This window comes from Paramisgurnus dabryanus, chromosome 10, assembly GCF_030506205.2.
Source record: "Paramisgurnus dabryanus chromosome 10, PD_genome_1.1, whole genome shotgun sequence".
Classification (NCBI taxonomy): domain Eukaryota; kingdom Metazoa; phylum Chordata; class Actinopteri; order Cypriniformes; family Cobitidae; genus Paramisgurnus; species Paramisgurnus dabryanus.
The window spans coordinates 1,558,795-1,580,060 of NC_133346.1; the positions used below are offsets into that span (position 1 = coordinate 1,558,795).

General features: G+C 36.0%; 3 protein-coding genes and 1 long non-coding RNA gene across 6 annotated transcripts; 2 read left to right on the top strand and 2 right to left on the bottom strand.

The window, feature by feature from the left end:
• Positions 1–2,274: 2,274 nt before the first annotated feature.
• On the bottom strand, positions 2,275–8,709 carry pdxp (pyridoxal (pyridoxine, vitamin B6) phosphatase). The gene is made up of 2 exons (XM_065264078.2): positions 7,689–8,709; positions 2,275–3,878 (listed from the first exon to the last, which is right to left on the bottom strand). Exons 1-2 carry the CDS (start codon positions 8,284–8,286, stop codon positions 3,553–3,555), a joined length of 924 nt encoding a protein of 307 aa, XP_065120150.1. The 5' UTR covers positions 8,287–8,709; the 3' UTR covers positions 2,275–3,552.
• A 477-nt stretch (positions 8,710–9,186) lies between these two features.
• On the top strand, positions 9,187–11,278 carry setd9 (SET domain containing 9). Of its 2 annotated transcripts, XM_065264100.2 has the most exons (5): positions 9,199–9,524; positions 9,635–9,689; positions 9,786–9,957; positions 10,909–11,032; positions 11,125–11,278. In XM_065264100.2, the coding sequence occupies exons 1-5, from the start codon at positions 9,427–9,429 to the stop codon at positions 11,261–11,263; spliced, it is 588 nt and encodes a 195-aa protein (XP_065120172.2). In that variant the 5' UTR covers positions 9,199–9,426; the 3' UTR covers positions 11,264–11,278. The 2 variants fall into 2 exon arrangements, with proteins under 2 accessions (XP_065120162.2, XP_065120172.2); XM_065264090.2 differs by having other exon boundaries at positions 9,187–9,524; positions 9,635–9,957.
• Positions 11,279–11,334: 56 nt separating this feature from the next.
• On the top strand, positions 11,335–11,634 carry LOC141282899 (uncharacterized). The gene is made up of 2 exons (XR_012337760.1): positions 11,335–11,441; positions 11,531–11,634. It is a non-coding gene; the product is annotated as an uncharacterized lncRNA (long non-coding RNA).
• Positions 11,635–11,873: 239 nt separating this feature from the next.
• mier3a (mesoderm induction early response 1, family member 3 a) lies at positions 11,874–20,779 on the bottom strand. Of its 2 annotated transcripts, none has more exons than XM_065264059.1 (13): positions 20,719–20,779; positions 19,114–19,138; positions 18,832–18,977; positions 18,358–18,492; positions 18,033–18,153; positions 17,879–17,952; positions 17,673–17,742; positions 17,431–17,576; positions 17,068–17,149; positions 16,891–16,985; positions 16,664–16,791; positions 16,418–16,563; positions 11,874–14,551 (listed from the first exon to the last, which is right to left on the bottom strand). In XM_065264059.1, the coding sequence occupies exons 1-13, from the start codon at positions 20,725–20,727 to the stop codon at positions 14,109–14,111; spliced, it is 1,620 nt and encodes a 539-aa protein (XP_065120131.1). In that variant the 5' UTR covers positions 20,728–20,779; the 3' UTR covers positions 11,874–14,108. The 2 variants fall into 2 exon arrangements, with proteins under 2 accessions (XP_065120131.1, XP_065120138.1); XM_065264066.1 differs by lacking the exon at positions 11,874–14,551 and adding an exon at positions 15,600–15,899.
• Positions 20,780–21,266: the final 487 nt, after the last annotated feature.

Sequence of the window (21,266 nt, forward strand, 5' to 3'; positions counted from 1 at the left end):
AAAATATTAAGCGTGGATGAGTTTATGTCTGTATGTATGTATATATGTAAATGGGAGATGTGTTCTATGTTTTTATATTGTGCTTGCCCTGCTAAAAAAACAGCATACCAGCAAGACCAGCATATGTTGTGTTTTGGTGCTGGTATGTTGGTGACCACCAGCATAGACCAGCATAATTCCCATTTAATTTTACGCAAAATCCAATATCCGCTGTGTTATTCTGTCATCTTTTTTTCCAAAACGCGACAAACGGCACTCCTCCTTTTCTACAGAATGCAATAAATCCGCTCCACAAATTACAGCGCATCATTCCACGCAATGTAAACAAACAAAGGTGGCGCGTTACTCACGGAGTCCTAGTTTTCCTCATGTACTTTGTACTTCGTGATCAATAAACAAACAAAAACGAAATAATACTTTAATAGCATTGATAAACCTGTGGTGGTTTTCTTTGACGGGAAAAAACCGTAAGCCAGTAACATCTAATAATTTACACGAGAGGCACTCGGGAGAAGGTTGCTTGTTCCCCCGACATCATCAAGCTTCTGTCATGCTAACACATTGACCCCAGGGGATCTTATGAAAAACTTTTATTTTACGTGGAGCCAACAAAAATCGAGCAGGACCAAAACATTTAACAGCTGATTGCTGTCAAAAAAGTTCAGCACCGACGTCACAAGTATAACCGCAGCAATGACAGTGTTATTAATATGACATTAATGCCATTAATGTTTATTTTTTAATCAGTGTATAACTCTAGTCAACTAAATGAATATAACATAGATGAATGCACATTTATATATTGATTCAATAGATTTATATCATTTTGGAAAAAAAAACTTATCATAGATGTATTGCATTTTCTAGAAAAAATAATCTTTCTTTATGATAAATCTTTGAAAATCAAGTTATGGATTTGAATTGTTTATGTTTTTATAAGATGCTATGTGAAAGTTTGTAACAGAAAATAGTGGTTTTCATCTTTTCTCTTTCTTGGTATAGAAAACACATTTTTACCAAAATTTGTCAAAATGGATTTATTGCGTTTTGGAACCAAACTCTTCATATATTTATATTACGTTGCATATATATTATATATATATTTATAATTTTCTTTTTTTAACATTATTTATGAATTAACATTGGTTGTTTTAGTCTCTTTTCTTTGTCTTTTGTTCTAATGTATGTTTTATTTTCTTCTTGTTGTTGGGTAAGGGAGCACCTGAAATTTCGTTGTACCTCAGTGCAATGACAATAAAGTCTATTCTATTCTTTTATTTTCAGGTGATACTCCAAGATGTTGTGTTACAACAACATCAAACATTCCATTTAGAATTCTTAGAAGGGTGGATAAATTTGAGGTTCAGACCAGCGATGGAGTCTGTCCGATCAATGCTGTCGTGTGAGTTTTATATTTAACATTTTAAACTTTTATTTCTGATTAGAAGAGAGTCGTGTCTCAATCATCTACAATCTCATTTCAGGTTGTATGTTCAAGAGAGGAGATTTTGTTCTCATCCAAGGGTGGAGAAAATTCTGTGGCGCTTAAAATCACGAAGGGAAAAAATGTCTCAAAAAAACATATCTGATGTCCGTGCATAAGAAAAGACAGGCAATGTTCTGTACAACCTAAAAAAATGTATGACTGATGTTTGCATGCTTGTATCTTCTTTTCCCAATTTTATTTAGTGAACTTCACTTGTAGCATGGAGCATCTTGCATAACGTTTTCTGTAACTTTTTCTTGCAGTTAGAAAATCCTCATGCTTGAGTAGTTTTTAGGGTAAAATGTTTTGCACAACATATGTTCGTGCTTCCATATCTAATCATTTCATTACGTAGCTTAGCTTTGAAAATAAAGATGATACTTTGCTAATAGTGTATCATCAACATATTTCCTGAAATGTTATTTTTAAAGACTTACAGATGATCAATTATTACTCTTACCATCATCAATATGTTTAATTGCATGAGACCTTAAGGAATAAATGCATTTTTATAGTCCATGTTTCTGATTGTGACGTCTTTGAAAAACATGCTTTTGTATTAAAATTCCTCTATTGTAAACAGGGGCGTAATTTCCACTGGTTACAGGGGGCCATGCATGCCCCCACTTTTCAAAATCCCATTCGTGTCCCCCTACTTTCAAAGTGATTATCACCATAGTCTCTAAACTCTTTTTGGAATCCAATTTTTTTCCCCAAGTTACGCTCTTGATTGTAAATATTGTGGATAATCTGTTAGGGTATAAACTGAGGCAGACAATGAAAATCTCTCAAGATACAAGACATCTTTTAATTAAAAAATGAATTTACACCACACAGAGAACTTGATGTCAGACTGTTTCACAGTATACATATATCATATGCATTTACAAATGTTTGGCATCTCTTTAAATGTTATTCTCTTAGAATTGTAGATCTTTTCAGACAACACGATGTCTAAAGACAATGAACGATTGAACACTAATCACTCAAGATTCAAGTTTGAAATAAAATGCTTCAGTTCAAATAGCTTTAACTAGAATTAATGCATTTAAACACGTAATTCAATTGGCTGTATTGTACCATTAACCTGTCATTCATGCAATATCACATTCAGTGGGTTGTTTTGGCACATTAGTTTCTGGACTTCTGCAGATATTTTATGAGACACACAGAGATTGATCATAAACGCTGTGCTTTGAGTTTTATCTAAAGTTATAAAGCACAACCACTGAACCATTTGCGTCTGAACTGCATTAATGGCCATTATATTATTGTCATGAACACAACAAAAACCTCTCAAATACATTTAACTACTTTCGCATTTGAAAACCAAAATTAACAAGTGAAAATGCATTTTGAATTCCATGAGTTGGTCGAACACACGCCACAAATTAAATAAATTAAATACAATTAATAAATATTATTAAAAATAAATACAAATTGGCACCAAAACCATCAAACGTCTACAACTGAATTAGACTCGACTATAATACTGCTCTAAACTTTACTAGCACAGTGCATCATAACTTAACATATAACCAGTGCTAGTTACTTAACCAGCAGACAGAGATGTTAACAGTGTAAAGTTAAAACAGTGATCACTACCATCAAAGAAAAATGATTGTCTTCTGACCAATTGTGTTGTTGGGTAATGCAACCGGCTACCTACGGATGGACCCATAAATATAAAGTTAGGATGTCAATTTGTCCAATACTGAAGCGGTTAAGCATCAGTGTGTGACTGTGAAACTAAAACGACTAACCAGCACTGAAAACATCGACTTTAGTAGTGTGTGACCCTGAACGGGTGAAGTTGTCAGCCTGATCTAAAAGTACAGAACTTTCCCAAAACATTTAAGGTGAGCGTCTGGTGTTTGATGAGGCATTTTGTGTATCAAACACACAAGAAATTACATCCATGCCATCAGATTCATGAGATTCACGTGAGATTTCATGGGGTTACATCAACACTTAACCATACGGTACACATCTTAAGAAACAGCATTGGGATTGAAACTGGAAATACAGCAATGAACGTCCCTCTGTGTTCCCGAGCGGCGGCGGCTCTACTCCTCCAAAGCCTCCAGGAAATCGGCGATGGATTCCACCACATAATCCGGTACGCAGTCCTTGCGCTCGAGTGACTCGCTGTCTTTATACTTCTGTGCCTCCTCCATGGTGGAGACGCCGGTGAGGGTGAGCATGGTGGAAAGACCACAGTTGCTGCCAAAGAGAATATCCGTCTCTAAACGGTCACCGACCATCAGCGAGCGAGCCGGGTCCAGATCGAACTGACTGGCTATGCACTCGAACATGAAGCGGCTGGGCTTCCCGATGACAGTGGCCTTTCGGCTGCTAGCCGTTTCCAAAGCTGCCGTGAGACTTCCAGAACCTGTGAACGTATGTTTATGGCAGAGCATGAAACATTTGCTGGCACGGTTTATTGTACTTCATTGAATAGATGCTGCAGTGGATTTCTAGAAGTGGACAATGAAGCTGAATGTTATTGTTGCAGTGTCACTGACTCAGTCGGCTTTCCAGATGACGTTTACAACAGAAAAGCTTACATTTACTTGAATTTATTTGGCAAATGCTTCTATCAATGGCAACTTAGAAATAAAAAAGCATTTAACATTTTGTCTAAGTGTAGTTTACAAAGCTATGATGAGATGTATAGATGACATGTAGGAAAAGAGTTTAGGGTTTGTTGAGATATTGACATATTGATGAAGACCATTTAACTTCCAAAATGTGTCAAGCAAGCCTACTTTTAACTGGCAGAGTCGTTTTTGAGTGTGGGGTAAAAAGGTGATGTCCCCCTTTCAAATTAATATAAAGGGCATTTTTGTGTCTGGAGGTGAAAATATTAAATAAAAAAATTGTTAAAGCCGTTAACATTTATTGTAATAAATAAAATAATGGAATAAAGTATATATTAGGGCTGTCACAATTATGAAATTTGGCTGATGGTTAATTGTTTAATAAACTGTGACGATTAATTGCCTGTTAAGGGCTTTGACAGTTATGACGATTAATTGTCTGTTTTATTGCTTTGACATTTAATTCTCATCATTTTTTTGTTTGATCATGAAAGAATTTTTACACATTGTTGTGATTTATTAAAAATTTAATATTTTGCAAGGTTTACCTGGCAGTAATATTAATACACATAACACATATTTAAAAGTATTTATTTAATGAATATATCTTTCAGAAACTGAAAATTCTTCATAAGAAATAAACACTAATGAAAAATAAAAATGCATAAAAAACCTGACTATACCAGAACAGGCCTTAACCTCTTCAACCCTGAGGACCCTGTCCCGGGTCCAGAATTTCGTATTTTGACTTAATATAAAATATTCTTTTAATCTTTGATGCTCCATCATGGACCCCAGTAACACATATGAGATACTGTTTGAAAGCTTAGAGTCTCTACTTTCTGCAGATATGCATCACTTTGACATATCTTTTACTGTAAGAAAGTTATTTACACTTAATTTACACTATCACCCCCCCGACAATTTATTATATGATTTAATATTCACATATTTCATATTTGTCAAATATGACAAACATGGGCAAGTCTTATATCAAATGAAAGCTCTCATTCTCAGGAATAAGGCTACAGTGTTATTTTTGTTCTATTATAAACACATATCCAACAATCATTGAAAGAATAATAAGGTAAAAAATGGTCTTTTGTAAACATATGTGAAACTTGAGTGTGAACTGCCTCAGATTTCACATATTGCCACAAATGATACATCATCTTTTATTTTAGGTCCTACTCTAAACAATGAGTCCATTCACAGCATTTTCTTTGGTTGTGTGCATAATTAATCCCTTGCTATTTATTATATGTGCAAAACAAAAAATTAATATTTATATGAAAAATGTATTTTCGCACCCTTCAGTAAAATAAGAATATCTTTTGAATGCGACATGCTAAAGAGTTCATTCTTTTTTTATGTGTTTACTGTCTGCTGCTGGTAACAACCAGAACTGTCTGCAGTCTGCTAGAGCACCCAGAACCAGAGTTATACACTATCAAAGACAGTATTTACAACATAAAAAAAGAAAATTTGGTGTTTCATCATATGAAAAACAACATAAATAACAAAATTTGTCACAAACAGCAGCTTTTTGTGTAACTTCAAAGGGTTTTCTGCAAAATGATATAAAGATATTGCATTTATTCCACTGTATGTGGTTATGGGAGCACTTTAAATGTTTTTAGGCAGAAATTGTATACAAAAAGGGTATTATTCCTTCCATCAGTTGGAGTAAAATAACTTTTGCATAGATTATGATAGAGAAAAAATTCATTTTTCCTCTGTAAGCTGACAATTGCTGGAATCAAACAAAACTGCAGGGACCTGAGATACCCAGGGCCAGAGTTATATACTTTCAAATAAAAACTTTAGAAAAAAAAAATCAAAAAGCGCCTATTTATTTTTGTGTTTATTAGAGGACTGATATCACATACAACCATGTTTAGCACTTTCAACAGTGTTTTATGTAATTTCAAAGGGTTACCTGTAAAATGATACCAAACTTTTGTATGTAAACCTCTGCATGTGGGTATGGGAAGCTTTTGAAATTGGGTAGGCCAAATCCAGGCGAAAATCCCCAAAATAGCTTCAGGGTGTAAGAAGTTAAATAGTAGCCAATCCTACTAGGGTCATATAAATCCTGGACCACATGTCTGTGGTGGCTGCAAAAAAAAATTCCTTACAGATCCTTAAGAAGAGCATCCTTCACTTCCCTAAATTTGGAATTGCTATTGCTATTTTGGAAAGGTCTCATTAATACAGGCGCTTGCAGCTCCCCCTTGTGTTTTTTAGAGAGATGTGCAATCATTGTGTTGATCTGAAATTATTTAATCATTGTGACAGCATTTTATACAGAAAATTATTACAAAAAATTAGGTTTGTAATTTTTTGTGGTTTTACCAACAACGACCACTAGATGTCAATGTTTGCTGCATACTCGTCACAAATTAATAAATTACTGTCACTGCATTATTAAAAGGTTTTGAAAGGTTTTTTGGCCTTTCCAATGATATATAGCTTTTCGTAAAGATTAAAATTTACATGCAAAATATTGAAGTAAACGCAAATGTCCCACTCACAGGACAGCACCAGTGTAGGGGTTAACCCTTTAACTACTACCGTCTCACAGGTGACCACGTTTGATATTAGATATTTAGAACACAGACCCGTAGTTCAGAGAGAAGCTAGGCAAAATCGCATAGATTATCAGAGTCGATTTTCCTCGATTATGAACCCGATTTTGCCTAGCTTCTCGTGAACTACGGGTCTGTGTAATAAATGCCGCTCCATCGGAAAGCAGCTGATGGCGGTTTAATACTAATCACTGAACCGGCTTTACTGATGACACGCGCTTGATAATCGCATTCGATTTTTTGCACAGCCCTAGGCCATTGTTGGTAAAACCACTAAAAGTGTGACACAAATTGTATTTTTTGTGTGAATTTAACTTGAAATTTGGATCAGAACTAGTTGAGACCTGTGCCTTTATTTGTCTATTATTTTGGGCGTAAAACGTTTTTATTTTTATATTTTTTTAAATAAGTATATTTAAAAATAAATTTAAACTGCTATAACTTTTTTTTTTATCTTCACAACTCCAAACACTTGAGTGAACCACTTTAAAGTGTCTTCTTTAAAAAGGACCAAGATTTTGCTTCCAGACCAAAGAATGCCAGAGTTATATTAAATTGAAGTGCAAATCACCTTTTCACTCCCCCCACTCAAAAAAGAGGGGTTAAGGCCAAAATTTCTTTATTTTGCACAATTAAATGAGTTTTTAACAAATAATAAGAAGAAATCTCTTTCATCATTGTAATGAAATCTGTTGAGTATTATGGTAGTAAATGATTGAATTGATGGCTTAAATACATCACTGTTTTAATTTTGTAATGTGGATATATGTTATAATAGTTTCCTGATTTTTTTTCTTCGTCTTTCTTGTAAAATTGCTTTGAAGCAACTTTACATCGTATAAAAAGTGCTATAGAAATAAATGTGAATTGAATTAAATAGCTTATAGCTATATGATTCACTCTTTTGCTCCATACATTTTCTATTGAGTCCCAATCTATAATCAGTACTGCAACAGCATCCTCAATAAACACCAACTGTATAATCAATCAATGGAAAAATCTATATTTCAGTACCTGGGGTGATTCTGCCTCCCCTCAACGGGTGCCAGGGATCCGGGTCAGTGGCCAGGAACAAGACATCAGAGTTCATCAGGTAGCAGGAGGCTTTTGCCAGCTTCATGAAGGTGAAGTTCTCGTCATAGCCCACCAGCACAGCTTTGACATCCGGATCCAGCGGGCAGTTATAGATGGTGGTACCCGGCTCCTCATCCCCGACCTCCTCCACGACGGGCACCCCGGCGTCCTGCAGCTCCTTTATCACCCCGCTGCAGGCGATCACATACACCTTCCCCTGAACCTTGGCCACGTCGCGCAGGTACGCGGCGGAGCAGTACGCGGAACTAAAGATCTCCTCTTCCGCCACCTCCGTGAAGCCCAGACGGCTGAACTTCTGCACGTAGTTCTCACGCGGCCTGGTGCAATTGTTTGTGACGAAGAACACGCGTTTACCGCGCTGCTTGAGCAGACGCACCACCTCCGGAGCGCCGGTCACGGCCGTCTCGCCATTCCAGATGACGCCGTCGCAGTCGAACAGCACGTTGTGCTTTGCGTCCAGCAGCTCCTGGAACTGAGAACCGCGGAGCGTCACGCATCCTCTGCTGCCGCCCGCCATTCTGCTGCCTCGAGCTCCTATTGCTACACGAGATCCGTAGTGTGTTTGTAAATCACAACGCACAGATGATAGTGTACGCGTCGCCTGTAACGAATGCAGCCGGTTAACGGAACGATCGCAGACTTAACCGAACGCAGTAAAGCGTTTCAACAGCGCTGCCATTGCTGCATTACAGCAGAGGGGCGGGAACACGGGAGACGGCGAACGACCAATCAAATTCGAAGAGATTGAGATAAGCACGCCTCTCCTGCAGCGTTATCCAATCAGAAATCAGAAACCATCAGAATGCTTCGTGATCGAGAGGTTTTGCACACACAAAAATCGTGTGCAGTTTCGATGTTTCGATGTTATTATTTTAGATTTGTTGACTTGTACCGTAGGACAATCCATATTACAAACGGAATTACTTAGTTATTTCAGAAATACAATACTGAAATAATAAAATACTGTACTCCTTGCTTTATAATGCTCCACACTCCAGTCCAGTTGGTGGCGCTAATACCTCATAAATTGGCTTGTCAACAGCCATTAAACAATACATGAAGAAGATGTTGGATTATTTTTTTACATATTTACGTTGTATTTTTTATTTCAATTTTATTATTATTACAACGTGTCATCTTTCAGATAAAATACATATCTGACTGCAAACAAGCCTAAAGCTTCATCATTTGTACTGGAAAACATGATGTGTATTTGAAACATTTTAAGCATAACAGTGTTGCATCTCTCACCCCTTTTCCTTGTATGTATTATTTATTTTATTTTATTCTTTTAATTTGAATATTTTTTATTGTGTTGTTTCTGTTATTATGGTATTTAAAAAAAATATGGTTAATCACTTCAGGATCTCCCAAACACTGGATGACAGTAGTGTATGTCTGGAGAACGAGCGGTGACACAGCTAACCGTAAGATATCAGAAATAGCTCTGATATAAGCGAATTGTCACAAATTAGGAATACAAATAATGCAGTATTGAAATGTATTATGAACATATAAAATATATGGTTTATATAAAAGGATTTAGCAGTGCGTAGGTCATTAACACTCCATCACTGTAGGTGGCGGTATGCACCTATGACATGGGTTCGCAATCCGCCATAAAAACCCAAAGAAGAAGAAGCTATAAACAAACGATATGATTAAAACACTTTTTAAAGCGTTTGAAGTTAGGTGGAAGTCATACAGACACCGATTTGTCCCTTGGATAGCATTAAACCTGCAGAGAAACGAGAGGTATAGTTTAATTTGTGTTTCTCTTCAGGTTTTAATCACACTAACTCTTCAGGTTTTAATCACACTAACTAACCATGTTGAAATAAACCACTGGAGTTTTGTTTTTGCAGAACTCTTCGTCAGGTTAAAGATCGATCAAAGGACAAAATACTTCCAGACAAAGAGGTGCTCGCATCTCTCGTGTGTTTATTCAGTGAATTGTTAAGAAATGACTTAAGAAATCAGAGTGAAGTCCTTCAACTGCTTCCTGCTCGCTCACAGCAGATCTACAGCAGTGATGAACACAAACAGTATTGTGATTCCTGTGCAGTAATGAGGAAAATTTTAGGATTCTGCATCGAGAGGAAGCGCAGCTCACTGCAGCACGGGGGGACAGGCGTGTTTGTCACGCGCGGACACGTGCAGAGGGGAAACATTGTCGCAATGTATCCAGGTAATGGCCACTATGACGTCATGCGTCACTTTGGCTTTGGTTTTAAAAGAAAAAATAGATTCAAGTCATCTTTACAGTCTTTTTTTATTATCCAGATGCACAGTTTAGCTTATTGTAGTAAACCTGATGGTTACTATAATTTACTCTGATAATCAGCATATCTGCTCTAACAAAATATGTTGATGTCAAAATACTAGTTATTGTTTCAACTGTAAGCTTATTAAAATAAAACTTTTAGCTTTGGTATTAATTTGGTAGCCTTGCCCATACGAAAAAATATGTTTTAACCCTATTTTCAAATATAATTTTAAATATATTTCAAAATATACAAAAAATGGTCAAAGAATATGAGCTGAAATATATTTTGAAATATGCTTACAAAAATGTATTTTTGGGCCATTTTTTATATTTTTAAACACATTTTAAAGCATTTGTATGTTTCAAACCTGCAAACATAACAGGTTTATAAAGGTTAAAATTAAAAAAATAGAAATTTATATTTTATACATGCGTATACATTTTATACTTGATACATTTTAAACAAAGTTATATATTTTGGTCAGGAAAATATTTTTTGCTGTATGGGTTGTAAAATTAGAAATGTATTAGTTGCCCCTGAAATATATGTTAATAAATGAAGGTAATAAATGATATATTTTCAAATTAAGCTTAACGTTCTACAAAATGTAGTTAGCAATTTATATATATATCTCACTTAGTCTCACTTTTTTCATCAGATTTTTCAGACATATCAAATTCACTCAGTCTACAACCTAAAAAGTGGGAAACTCAATATAACTTTCAGTGAAAATTACCTTAAACAAATTACTTGGTGCATTGAAAAAAAACTACAGCAACTGCAGTATTTTGGTTGAAAACATGATGACCAGTTTTTTAAGTGAGGGCAACAATGTAAGCTGGTTAACATGATATCTGTTTTCTTTTTCACAGGAACTATATATCAAGTGGACGAACCCATCTTTTTTCAGTCAATCCAAAATCCATTTGTTTTCAGATGCATTGATGGCATGTTAATTGATGGAAATGACAAGGCTATCTCTAAAATCGTGTATCGGTGAGCATATTTTCAACATTTGCTACATCTTTAAATATGTCTTTTACATGCAAAGCAAATGTTGTCTCAAACGGGGTGAAATTGTTTGACAGATCTTGCAGTGGACGAGACAGACTTGGTCCTTTCCATCTAAGTGATTGTTCCTGGTTGACTTCTAACCCTGTTAACCCTCTCGCAGTGGGACAGTATGTAAACAACTGCTCAAATGGCAAGTGTGCAATAATGATATAAAATAAAAAAAACATTAAGTGTCCACAATGCTCTTTTTAACTGATGTATAACTTAAGCTTTTCTTATCCGTAGAAAGATCAGCGAATGTATGCTATCAAGAATTTGATGTAGCAAATGACTTTCCTCTTGAACTTCGTCAGTATCTGCCTAATATTAATTACAAATCTGATACCCAAAGGCAAGATGATGGATTTCATAATTTGGTATTGTAACACATTGACATTCATTGTTGTCAGTTTCCATCCTGAATTTCATTTTATTTTTCAGACCTTTGCGTACTGTTGTCCTTGTGTCGCTGAGAGATATCAGAAGAGGTGAAGAACTGTTCTCCAACTATTACACAATTGTGCATTAAATAGTTTTTTAAAACATGTTTGTGTGAGTTTTGATTGTAAGTTGGTTTTCAATCTCAGTGTGGTCCAAAAGGTGAATCAAATATTAGTATGGTTTTAGTTTTTTCTTTCCTAAAATGTTTGATTTGTGTTTTTAATGAAGAACTGAAAGCAGTTAATGACTAGTTCAGTCTCACAACTTATTTTAATCATAGAAAAATGCTGTTTCTGGTCATAAAAAGTGAGCACCTAAACATTTTCAAAACGCTGCAACACTGTAATATCTCCAGAAGTTTATTCCCAGAACAGTTTGCCAGTTAAGTACAACATAAAAAACAAAATAAAAACCAACAAAACAAGAACAGAAGCTATATACAAACATTAAGAATGATAAAATGTCCTTTTGAAAATGAACTGTTTTCTGATTGTCTATTTAACATTATCATTTCATTACAACAAACTGTTTCAGAATCGAACGGTAACTGGTAACCTCGCCCAATAAAATGTAAAAATGAACAAGGAGCGCTCATATATATATTGAACAAAAAATATAAAGAACACTCCAAAGATAAGGGAAGATTTTCCCTCTGGAAGCAGACCTTTACTACATTACAATTTAAAGATATTTTTGTATACAAACTTTGGACAAGATTTACTGCACCAACACAAATTTCCTAAAGCTCTTTTCAGTTCTTGGAGTGACAGAAGAAAGTAATTGCACAACCTACGTGACTTAATTAGAGAATATTAATGTATTTAAGTATCAATACACATCCTTCAAGTATGTAAAGACAAAAAAAAAAAATTCTGGCCAGAAGATACAAGGAAACACAATTTTACAGACATAGCACAAGCCAATCACCATTGTCTGCAACTTAAAACCGAACACACGACCAGAGAAAGGACAATTTGTGAGTGTTTTCCTGGTAGATGCAACATGCAGGTTTGTAAATGAGCGTTAAGGCAACGCTGCACATTAACTGGAAAACATTCATCATTGAACGACTTCAGTAAATCCCTAAGCTGCAATAATACTGTACATTCAACAAACTGCTCTACTTCTGGGATGTATCTCCACGCACGGCATAGCAACGCTTGTGTTCGGACCAGGCGAGAGACCTCACATCCTTGGACGAGGACATTTGACTTCACTTGTATACAGAAAGCTAACACACTCCACCCGCTTGCAGTCGAGTGAATAAATAAATAAATAACTCTCTTCTTAAACAAATCTCTTATGAAGAATAAAGTCAGCCGAAGGAAAGTAAAAAAGGCATTCTTGTGGCGTACATACAGACAAGTCTGTTGGCCAAGGAAGAAAAACAGGAAGGTATGTCGGTACCTGTACATATTTACAAATTATTGCCATACGAGAGCGAAGTTGTGAAATGAATGGGAAATCAAACTTTTAAGTTTTTAAACAGACAAAATACATCGATTTAATCTGTTCATGATGTAACTTATTTTCCAAGACATCCACATAGGAAACATCAACGTAGTCCGAGATTATATACAGAGATTTGAGATGCATAGATCAGGTTGGGTCAGTGCTTGCAGGCCTTTGTGAAGGTCTTTAAAGCAAAAAATCATTTACAACATTGCATAATTGGTTACAAATGGGAACAGACATAAACTGTGGTAGATTCTGATCCGCAACCTATGATACGTGTAGGATATCCCTGCAAACAAAATTAAATAAATAGCAATAACAAAACAACATGTGCCAGTCATTTCACAAGCATTTTGGGGAGTTTCAATCTTCTCTGACTGTCCACAATGCAGTCCAATGGTCTTCGATGCAATAAATACACTTATTTACTATAAACCACCGTCTGATAAAGCAAAATTACATAAGCATATAAAGAACACGAATAAATAATAGAAAGAGTATATGACATAATATCTAGCAGGTCATTTGTAATTGCATGTTTGCTAGAACCACGGCTTACAAATCTGTGCTAATTGTTTGCAGTATATTCTTCAATTCAAGATATTCTTTCAAAATAAAATCTCCCATAAACATGAAAATATTTCGATGAACTTAAATGATTTCATAACCCTAACCAGAGTCTTGATGCTAAAAAAACAACAAAGCTGGCTCGATCAAGAGTGGTCGTAGAGTAAATGGCGTTCAGACGGTAGATTCCCAGAGCCTGACACGAGGACCAGGTACAAACGCCTGTAAACACTGATACGTACCACAGAACAGACGGCCAATCATCGTCTGCCAAAGTTTAGTTCTCCACAGTATTCGGACGTAGACACGTTATGACACTTCCAAAATTCAAGACTGGAAATAAATGGCTGTATTAACTCTTGAGAAATCAAGATTTAAGTCTGTACAATAAGACATCACTGATGTCATAGTAAAAAAAGAATCTAAGAATACATCTGTACATATATACACACACATATATAATCAGAAAACAAAAAAAATGAAAGGAATTTCCAGGAAGTGGCTATGTACACGTTTGATTGCAGATCGTCCCGTGAGGCGGCGCGTATGCGAGTCGTTACTCTGTCTGCAGCGCCGTGTGCTGATGTAGTGTGTGCGCGCCCATGTACCCGCCGGCCTCGCTGGCCGACAAACCGCCAAAGTCTGTGACCGAAACTGCCATTTTGGCACTGGTGATGTGACGCGCGCGACTCTCAAAGTCCATGTTTCTGTTGCTCACCGACACGTCGTTTAGGTACGGTTCAGAAAGACCCATCTTCAGCCGCTTGGCCGGCGGCCGTTCGCAGTCATCTCCGCACACGTTGATCTGGCTGAGGTCCGAGTGATAGAAACCGGTCTCCAGCAGGTTGAGGCAGTCGCCGTCTCCGTTGCTGGAATAGTTGAGCGGCTCTTCGTGGCTCAGGGATCCACGGTGCAGCCCGTCCAGCGTCGAGAAGTTATAGGAGTCCAGACAGCCGACATCTGCTGGGTTACACACCGAGGCCACGGTACTTGTCAACGCTGCGTGCAAACGAAAATAAGTTACTAAACATTAACTATAAAAGTGCATGGCAATCAATATCGTTAGAGAGGTTCAATCAGTGATCACTGTAAAAGTTGATCAGATGATGCAAAACTTGCGAGTCTCACTGTTAAACTAGATGTGTTTAACAAGAATGTCGATAACAGCATTACACGTCTCTTTTTACGAAATACGCATTTTGCAGCATTGAGCATTTTACGATGTAATGGCCAATCAGATGTGTTTTAATGAATCGCAAAGCAAAGCGTCCGGTGTTTTATAAAAACTGTGCACTCACGCTTTCAACATAAACAACAAAGTTTATTTACAATGACAGTATGGTGTAAGGCTACATAACTGCGAATTGCGACTTATCATTTGCAAAATAAAAGTTTGTGTTTACATCATATGGGTGTGTGTGCATTATGTATAATAATTATAAACCCACATGCATGCGTGTAGAATTTGAAAAAACGTATAATATAAAATAGAATTATATTTGTTTATTATTTCTTAAATGTATACATACATACATGCATGCATATTATATATATATATATATATATATATATATATATATATATATACACACACGTGTGTGTGGGCGCATTTATAGACATACATTATTATTATTATTATTATTATTATTATTATTATACACAGTATATGATTTAAACACAAACTTTTATTCTGCAAACGATTAGTTGTTAGGCAACCCTAAATATATACATGTGCAGATTCTTTCATTGTAACAGGAGTTTTGCGACATTAAATGAAGTAATTGACAGTTTCAGTAATCGTTCTACGATCGTTTTCTGTATACAATTTATTCAGTTTGAATAACCATTTTGTTTATAACACTACTAGACTTAACTTTACTAATCCTTAAAACAGCATCCATAAACTTTTCTTATGCTGCGTACAAACCTCGCTCTAGATTACTTGCAGGATTTAATTTCTCATCATGCACATTTTTTCGCTTGAGTTTAATATTTTAAACTTGCGCGAAGACGCGTTTGAGGCGAATAGCGCCTAAATGTTTTCTATTATACTGTTTTTAGACTTATATTCATGATTACAATATGAAGGGCAATAATCAACAATAATATCTTGCTGTATTGAGAGCTTTTCTATATTTATAACATGTTATACGCTGTACTGAGTCACCTCAGTTTGAAGACACTTCTGATGCTGCTTGCGTTATGATTTGTATACTTTATGCATTCAAATAACTTAATAATGACCTTATAGCATCATGCTATTGTTGTGCAGATATATTTTTGGTAGTGCCAGCTGCATTTCTTGACATAGCAGGAGATTTTGCAGCTGCTATGGTTTAAGTTGTTTCTATAAGAAAGGGGGTGAAATATGTAGCACAATGTCTGCCGATAAATAAACAGTTGTCAAATCATGATACTATTTTTTTTTTACTTAAATTTAATAATACGTTGTTTTTATAAATGGATAAAAACTATGCCACCTTATAAAAATACATGGCTTTAAATAAACCCTGTGATCGGTATCGGCCGACACTGCTATCGGTGATCGGTGACTAGAGATCGGCCTCAAAAATCCTAATCAAACATGTTTATAAAGGCTGATAAACATGATATATGATAAGACTAAAGGTCTAAATTTGCACCTAAAACAACATTAAAGCTGTTTCTTTGTGTGCAGGAGCTGGAAAGTCAATATCAAACCTACACTGACCTTATTGAAAACATGTTTAAATCATTTTAAAAATAAAAGAACTTCTAATAATCTTTTTTCAAACTGCAGTTCCTCTGAAATCCCTTTCTATTTTCTGTATAACCGTAATAATCAGCATGTGATGAGAAGCGTTTAGTGGCGATGTGTGGACGTACCGGAGAGGTCACTGGCTGTGATGGAGTTCAGGATATTCAGCTGTTGCTCAGTTGCTGGCTCTGTCCTGCCACTACCAGAAGAACAAACAGATCCCGACCCATCCACCAAACCTTCAGCTTCATCCACCAGCCGGTCCATCAGGTCCCTACACAGACCATACAGAGAAGCAGGCACTTTTAAAGCCCATTCTGTCTAATGAAATCATCTACAATCAATGCACATTGAACCGAAGTGAAGGGACTCACGTTACGCCAGGATAGCTGCTGTATTTCTTTTTCCCAAATCGGTTTTGCTGGACGAAAAAGTCAAATCGTTCGGACTTCTTCCACATGTAGTAAAATGCGACACACTCGGCCACCGTCCTCGTGGTGACCTTAAAAAACATCACATGGAGAATAAAGATTAAGTAACTTTCTCAAATGCTACTAATGATTATTTTTATGATCTAAATAGAGAAGCGTGGACATCTTACTTTGTGTTTCTGGATGAGATGGAAGTTCTTCTCGTATAACAGAAGAGCATGCTCAAAATTCCTGCATTCTTCTTCAGACCATGGAAGCATTTCACCTATTATACAATTATAGTTCAAAACTATTAAATCCATCAACACCGACTTGTGTTTAATTTTATAACTTAGCTTTATATTTACCCTTTGAAGATTTTTCATTCTTGCGATATCGTTCAAGAGCTTCCTGGACGTTGTAGTTGCACTTCAAAAGCTCATACAAAGCCTGGAGAAACCAAACCACTACTGTTAAAATAAATCTTCCTCACAGATAAATCTTGGAAATTACACAGAAATCTTGATAAGATTTATACTCATTCAAACAAACAGTCTTCAACAAGAATGTAAAGCAATGCAAGTATTATACTAAATTCCCTGATATCCTAATACGTGGTTACATTTCTAGCTGCTATAATAATAAAGCACTATCTTTATTCAGTCAAAGCTATTCATCTATTTGTAGTTAATAACCACCTAATGCATTTCTGCTTTGTCTGTATTGTTTACCTGCTCATTGTCTTTGACAAGAGAACAATCAACATTAGCCTCCGTCTTTCCGTCCACACCTACAGCAGCATCTAGCAGGAAACTCTTGACTTTAGACTCAGGCAACACATCTGGCTGCCACAGCAGTTGATCTTCATCTGCGTAAACTAATAAATATAATAAATACAACAGAACAGAGTTAGCTTCAGGGGTCTTAATAAAACAAACATATGAGGATGTGCACCTGTTTAAATATCTCTCACCTTTATCCTGCTCATTATAACAGGCAAGAGGAGGAATTTCTGCTTGATAATTAGATCCCACCATGATTTCCTGTAAAACAGATAAAATATAAACTCATCTTCAACACATGCATTACTTTGTTAAACAAGATGAGACAAACTTGTATCTATTTTTATGACAGTAACAAACTGAGCTTCAGAGCAGCGCATGAAACGCTCTTCCTCACCTTGCGAGAGTCTTCAGGGTTTAAACCGTCATCTTCACCTTCAGATTCTTTGTCGCCATCATAAACGGCGTTAGCTAAAAAAATAATATTTGAGTTCAACAAGGAATCTGAATAACAGAATGGAGTTTATGTCACAAAACAACTGTGTGCTTACAGCGAAGAGTTCTGGGGAAGAAATCGTTGGTTTCGTGTGATGTTACGGACGGTGTGAGGTCATCAGCAGAAGACTGAGTTTCTTCATCATCTCCAGAAAGAAGATCTTTAGCAATCTCCTCCTGTTATGAGATAAAAGGACATTAGCAACAGCCTTTGATGAATGGCATACAGGGGCACGCTAAAAAAATTTGGGACCACTTTTACTTTGCTAGCTTATTAACCTCTAAAATCTATACAGAACTTGTGTAAGTGTTGTCAATTTGATTGTTGTTATGATACAATAAGATGGTCCTTGTACTAACTACTGTGTGTCAATAACTTACTTTATCTAACGTCATGTCTGGCAGCTCGTCGGTCAGCTCGACGGAGGAACTGTCCGCACTCGACCCCCCGAGAGCACTGTCCACCGCTTCATATCTGTACAAAGCCAACAACTCCTCCAACGGCATGTTCCCCTCCTATGACAAACAGATTTAGATGAGATTCAACAAAAATAAAAAGTGGATTGTCACTAGGGTGGCAAAATAAAATTTAGTGGGAATTAACGGGAATATATGGGAATTAACGGGAATAAACTGTGAATTTGAAAGAGTTGTCTATAACAGGGTAATTTCCAAATAATTCCCATAAATTCCCATTAAATTACCAATTTGGAATATTTCCAAAATTCCCCAGATTTAGTTCCCATGGAAAGTTTCCAGAAATTTACCCCTTTGCAACCCTAATTGTCACTTAAATTCAACTAAACCCTTTTTTAAAACAGCAATCACATTAATTGGCCAAAAATAAAGGCAAACCTTCTCCAGATCTGCGATTTCTGAGCCTTCGTTTGAATCCGATTCCCTCATCTCCTCTTCCTCTAACGTCTGCTCATCATCATAATCGTGCACCAGCATCTCAGCCGTCGGGTCAAAATCATGATCATCCGATGACAAAGAGCCAACTGAAATAATCAAATCATTATAATTACAAAAGAAACGAGTTAAACATATGCATTTTGTAAACAGGTCACAGGATAAAGCTGTAAATGTGTGATAAAACATTCAGATATGATTGAACAGATATTGAGGATGAATTACCTGGGCTTGTACTTCCAAAGGAAGCCTGAAATTACACAGAGAGAAAAGTGAGATTTGATGGGAAATAAACAATATAATTATTATGAAGTATAAAAAATCTGTTATTTTGTTTTATTTGTGCTTTTAATGTCGGTGGCTAAAAATACCATGGTTTACTGTAGCAAGTAGAGGCGGAAAGTTTCTGAAAAATTTTCTGAAACTTTCCATGGGAACTTAATGGGAATTATTTGAAAATGTAGGGATATTCTTATAAACTATATTATAAACAAACATTTTATTTGGTTATAAGCTACGGAGCCCCTAAGGGAACATGGAGCAAAACGTTTACTTTTAAACGGTAGTGTGTATTGTTACAAAAGATTTTCATTTTAAATAAATAGTTTTTTGTTTGAATAAAACAGTTTATTTTTAACTTTTTATTCATCAAAGAATCCTGATACTTGCACTCATCAAGCCTGGATTTTTTTTATTATCAAAAATCCTTCGGAAATCATTCTAGTAAGCAGTGTCCATGTGACTGAGGAATACGCGGGATAAAAATTCAACTAAAATTGTATTAAATATTGTTTGGAACAAATTAGGCTGCAAGATTTTTTAACTACATTAAATTCCCTGTTATAGGCAACTCTGCATTTTTCCCCCATCAAATTCCCAGTTTATTCCCATTAATTCACATAAATTCCCATGGAACCTTCCAGCTATGAAACGAAACCTTCCAGCAATTCCAGCTTCTTGGAATTGTGCAACCCTAGTAGCAAAAATAACTGTTCTAACAATTTAGGAGGCAACTAGTTGCCATAGTAATTTTTCAGGTAGATACATAATTTAGGATTAAATAATTGTATTATTTTTGCTATTTTAGCTGTCCTACAAATGCTGCGAACTTCAGTGCTGCAAGGCGAATAAAACAAGCCAAAAGCCTCCAGTTTCAAACAAAAATATTATGGAATATTTGGTTATCGTTATACCTCATGTTTACCTCAATTACATCAATAAATCTGCGTTTTTACTCATTTTAAAAACCGCAACATAACTGCACATTGTAAATTGTATATATAACGAAACCAACGGGTCAATAACTCAAGTCATTTCAGAAATCAACAAAAGTTATCAACAAAACACAGAGCGGTGTTTAATTTTAAAAATCACTATAACATCACATAGCAAAAAAAGCACAGAAATGTTTTAATGTCGTCACTTTTAGCATCTATCAACCCGGTTCTGCAGTAATGAAAAAAATACTCCTTACATTACTTTGTAAAATCAAACCGGAGTATTCTGGTAACAGAGAAAAAGTGTGAAAAATAGTGAGAAATAAAAATATAATACAAATTTAGCGACAGCAGCGCAAAGGAGAATCGAGCTGCTCATATCTGACGCTAAATACGGACGCCCGATCTAAAGCGCTCGACGCTACAGAGGCCCTTCGACGCTTTCACCATTAGATTAGACGGCCAATACCGCTCAAATCCTTCCCAAACCGGCCTTTATCTACAGATAAGCGTTTAATACATACAATCAAATCAATAAAAGCCAAAATAATGCACTGATGTGAGAGAAATTGGCGGCCAAAATACGACGCCTTCCCCTTATTTTCCAACTTACCTCCGCCATCTTGGTACCTTTCGGCTGCTAAACTGGCTTTACGACGGAGCCCGGATTGACGCCGGTATCCAATGACGTTGGGCGACTGCTGCTGGTTCGATGTGATTGGTTGGCGCGTTTGACGCGTACTGCAAGCAGGGCATCGGATTGGCTGTTCGGAGAGCGCTGGTTGACGTCGACATACGGTATTCCAGTGGATTTATTCACCTGGGCGTTTATTAAAAGTGTTCAAATGAAGCTGTGAAGTTATCTAATGTGACTTTAATATGTTTTTTTAACATTATTTTATGTGAAGTTTTTAAGTTTAGGCAATTTTCTTTCAATTATATCTTGCAGTAAGAAGTGGCTTTTCAAGTTCCATTATTTTGCCTCATTAAAAATGTAATAAAATTCAAATTTATTCAAGGTGATTTAAAACGTTGCCATTCATATAGTGTTGTTCTTCACTTTTACATTAGTAATACATTGTTTAAATCAATATCTGACTATAGATCCTTCTATATGGATTTAATCCAAATATTATTTTCGATTTCTTTAAAAAAAACAAG